The sequence below is a fragment of the Salvelinus sp. IW2-2015 genome, unplaced genomic scaffold (assembly GCF_002910315.2).
Source record: "Salvelinus sp. IW2-2015 unplaced genomic scaffold, ASM291031v2 Un_scaffold2781, whole genome shotgun sequence".
NCBI classification, from domain to species: Eukaryota; Metazoa; Chordata; class Actinopteri; order Salmoniformes; family Salmonidae; genus Salvelinus; species Salvelinus sp. IW2-2015.
Genome location: NW_019944083.1, coordinates 14,709 through 19,199, shown reverse-complemented (window position 1 = coordinate 19,199; position 4,491 = coordinate 14,709). Strand labels below are relative to the sequence as shown.

General features: G+C 44.7%; 1 protein-coding gene across 1 annotated transcript; it reads left to right on the top strand.

Moving 5' to 3' along the window:
- Positions 1-1,743: 1,743 nt before the first annotated feature.
- Positions 1,744-3,326, top strand: cldn8.2 (claudin 8.2). The gene has a single exon (XM_024141842.2). The coding sequence runs from the start codon at positions 1,853-1,855 to the stop codon at positions 2,756-2,758; it is 906 nt and encodes a 301-aa protein (XP_023997610.1). The 5' UTR covers positions 1,744-1,852; the 3' UTR covers positions 2,759-3,326.
- The last annotated feature ends 1,165 nt before the right edge of the window (positions 3,327-4,491 follow it).

Here is a 4,491-nt window from a genome sequence, read left to right as displayed (position 1 = left end):
CATTCTGTTTCTACATGTTTATTTGCTGGTATGCTGTGCTTGCCATCACTTTGAATACTTTTTTTGAAAGATTTTCTTGTGTCTGTGTTTAATCAGTTGTTCCATCCTCTAATCACGGAGTTTTTTTGTGTTGTTCTGTTTTTCTATTGTGTTGTCATCCTATATCCACATCAGTGTTTTGTACCATTTGATACTAAGATCTAGTGAACAAGAACTCAGGAACAGGGTTCCATCCTAATCATCACATGTGTTCTTTTTCACCATGTACAAATAGGAGCTTTTTATAAGACAAGGAACTCAGGAACAGTGGTTCTGTCCTATATCACCGATGTGTCTGTACCATGGTAGCAAGATTATGGTGAACAAGGAACTCAGAACATGGTTTCATATCCTAATAATCACAGACAGTGTATTGTGTGTACCTGGTACAAGGAGACAAGGAACTCTAGAACAGTGGTCATCCTAACACCACGATCGTGTTGTACCATCGGTCACAAGGACTGAACAAAGAACATCAGGAAACAGGTTCATTCCTATACAGCGATGTGTTGTACCTTAGTAAAGGAAACAACGGAACTCTAGAGAACAGTGTTCTATTTCCAATCGACCAAGCGCATGTGTTTAACATGGTACAAGGACAGAAAGAATCCGAACGTTTACCTATCAAGCGATGCCACCAGGTGTGTAGAACAGGATCGCTATATTCATAGTGCTATCACCGGATGTGTTTGTCCTTGGTAGGAGGGCACAGGACTCGAACCTGTGTGCATCTTAAATACACATGTGTGATACTCTTGTAGAGGAACAGGATTCATCCTAATCACAGCGATGTTGTACCATGGTACAAGGAATGAAACAAGAACTCAGGACACAGTTCATCCTAATCACAGCGATGTGTTGTACCTTGGTACAAGGAAGGAACAAGGAACTCAGGAACAGTGTTCATCCTAATCACAGCGATGTGTTGTACCTTGGTGTACGACACAGTAGCGCTGTATAACAGTGTAACACTGCAGATACACAGCAGGAGATACCACATTCCCTTCCGCGATTCACACACACACACACACCACACACACACACACACACACACAACACACACACACACACCACCACACACACACACACACAACACACACACACACACACACACACACACCACACACCACACACACACACACACACACACACACACACACACACAACACACACACCACACACACACAACAGGATGAGAGGAGAGAGTTAATATCTCCTGTTCACTAGATTGTGTTGTTGCTTGAGACATAGTGGTTGTGTGGTTAAAAGTATAGCAAACATTATTAGACAATAGAAATGATCTTGATCAATTACTATGATGATGATGATGATGATGATGAGTTCCTGGGCATTTGAGAAGATTGTTTGTATTGTTAACTTTTTAGTTACACCTTCTAGTAAGAATAAGTGATGTAATCATTGCTTGTTTAGTTTTTTTTGAGTCGTACTGTTGTGTTCCTACTTCATTAATAACAGTAACAATCTGCTTCGTCACTTTAGTACATTCACAGAATAATCCACGTACTATACTCCTTCGGAGAGTCATTGTCTCTGTGAAATCTGGTTTCAACAGCTTTCAAAATCAACTTGTTTGTGTCGTCAAAATCAAGTAGGGCCAGTTTCTCTGTCCTTCACTTATCTGATGTCATAAAGCACCTGAACCAGAAGAGTAGCATCGTTAGCATACTCTCTGTAGAGTGTATCACCTAGACATCTGGCTCCTGTCCTCTCATTTAGTTCAGCGGTGAGATAGAGGCAGGAGAGTTGTGACACGCCAGTCCTCGGTAGCTTCTCTAACCGACAGGCAGCCAACATGGACCGGTCCTACATGGGCAGTGCCACCGCTTACAGTGTCTACGGGAAGCCGCCTCAGTCCTACTTTGACCCGGCCTACGATGAGAAAGCAGCCAAGTCGTACATGGACTCAGTGTACGAGGAGAAGAAGAAAGTAGAGAAGCAGGCCCGCTCCGAGGCCGTCTGCTGCGAGGTCGTGGCGCTGGTCTTCGGATTCGTCGGCCTGATCGGTGTCTCCGCGGTGACCGGCTTGCCCATGTGGAAGGTGACAGCATTTATCCAGGAGAACATCATCGTCATGGAGACGCGCTGGGAGGGCCTGTGGATGAACTGCTATAGACAAGCCAACATCAGGATGCAGTGYAAGGTGTACGACTCTCTGCTGTTCCTCCCTGCGGACCTGCAGGCGGCCAGAGGCCTCATGTGCTCCTCCGTAGCTGTGTCTGCCATCGCTCTGATCCTCTCTGCCGTGGGGATGAAGTGTACCAAGGTGGTGGACCACCGGCCTCGTACCAAACACATCATCCTGGTGACCGGGGGATGCCTGTTCCTCGTGGGTTGTGTCACCACCATCATCCCAGTCTCTTGGACGGCCAACGTGATCATCCGTGACTTCTACAACCCCCTGCTGATCGACGCCCAGCGCAGGGAGCTGGGAGAGGCGCTCTACATCGGATGGGTGACTTCTGCTCTGCTGTTTGTGGCTGGGGTCATACTGCTGTGTCGCCACGCACCCCGGGTAGGAGACGATGAGATGGAGAGGATGGTCAACGGGCCTGGGTACATCTACCAGCCTGGAGTGAACTACCAGCCTGGAGTAAACTACCAGCAGGGTTCAGCATACGCATACCAGCCATATTCCTACCAACCCAACTACTCAGCTCCACCCGGATCTGTGGTCTACGCTCCTAACCAGTACATGTGAGAGAAACCCATCCCAGAACAACATGGACTTGAGACTTACCTTGCCTGCTTGGAACCAAGCATTAAAAGTGCAAATAAATATAACTGAACTCATATTGTTTAAATAGAATATAATTCATTTTAGTMGAATTTATAAAACAGAACTCATATTGTTACATAGAATATAATTAATTTGAGTTCTTTGGATCCAAGCGTTGTTGAAATGTCAGAGTGGGGAGGAAGAGACATAGACACTGATCTGGCTAGAAGTGTCTTGCTGGAAATGGCCCAATCGTTGATTATTTAGTTCARAGAGAGAGAGAACATCATTAAGCAGACCTATATTCCCTGTATGTGTTGTGTGTCTATGTGTTCAACTGTAGGTGGGAGTTATGTGTTTAATTGTGTAAATATACTTGTCAGTTATGTGTATTGTGCAAATATTGAGCAAATATTGTCCGACCAATAGCTGTGGAATAATGTGGTTAAGCAAAAAGGACTTCACAAGTTTCCACTAATATTGACCAAACAACTTACCAAACCCCTGTTTTTGTTTACCTGCTATTTTCATAATAAAAGGTTTGTTTAAATTATGTTTTCAGTTTTTTACAGCACTGGCCTAAATTGAGGCCAATTTGGTTCACAATAAAAAAACGACATAACTTTTTCCTTAAAAAAAAAAAATCTAAACCATTTGAAGATTTTAAAATGAACATTCCGGGTTAATTACACGTTATCTACGATCCTCCTAACCAAAAACCAGTCATTACTTTTATGTAGTCAGAGAATGGCTTGTTCCTCACTCAACCAGTTCCTGTCCTCTCTGGTGGAATGCGAGGTTTAGAATGCGCCAGTCTATCTTTGTTGTCATTGGAAATGTACCTGAACGCAACAGGCTAAACCAGACTGGTCCTGAATGACTCACCCAAACACATTCAAACCATGATGCAAATCTATCTAACCAGAGAGTACTATGTCAGGGAAGAAAGAAAGGAATGACCACTGAGCTCACAACACCTGAGCCAATAGGATACAGACAGACACAGAGACAGACAGATGGATTCATACCCAAAACCGTAGTACAGCAATAGTAGCAGAGGAAGATGGAGTCTAATAGATGTTTAATTCAGGAAGTGAATTGAAACGTAATGTATGGGGTACTATAGTGTTTTGTTTTGGGTCATATACCCAGCAGATTCCTGGGAGACTCTTAAAGCTCTATCAGTCACTAAGATCAGTCCCTTGTAAAACAGGATCCAGTCAGGAGAGTAAACTGAGCTAGAGTCCAGTCAGTGTGAGGGTAGAGTCTAGTCAGTGTGTGGGTAGATCCAGTCAGTGTGTGGGTAGAGTCCAGTCAGTGTGGGTAGAGTCCAGTCAGTGTGTGGGTAGAGTCCAGTCAGTGTGTGGTTAGAGTCCGGCCGTCAGTGTGTGGGTAGAGTCCAGTCATGTGTGTGTAGAGTCAGTCGTGTGTAGGTAGAGTCCAGTCAGTGTGTGGGTAGAGTCCAGTCAGTGTGTGGGTAGAGTCCAGTCAGTGTGTGGGTAAAGGCATTGCAAGAAGAGTCCGTGTAAAAAAACTGTGTGGTGTGTGTGTGTGTGTGTGTGTGTGTGTGTGTGTGGTGTGTGTGTGTGTGTGTGTGTGTGTGTGTGTGTGTGGTGTGTGTGTGTGTGTGTGTGGTGTGTGTTGTGTGTGTGTGTGTGTGTGTGTGTGTGTGTGTGTGTCTCTCTCTTCTAACACAACTGTTTATTCAAGGGGCT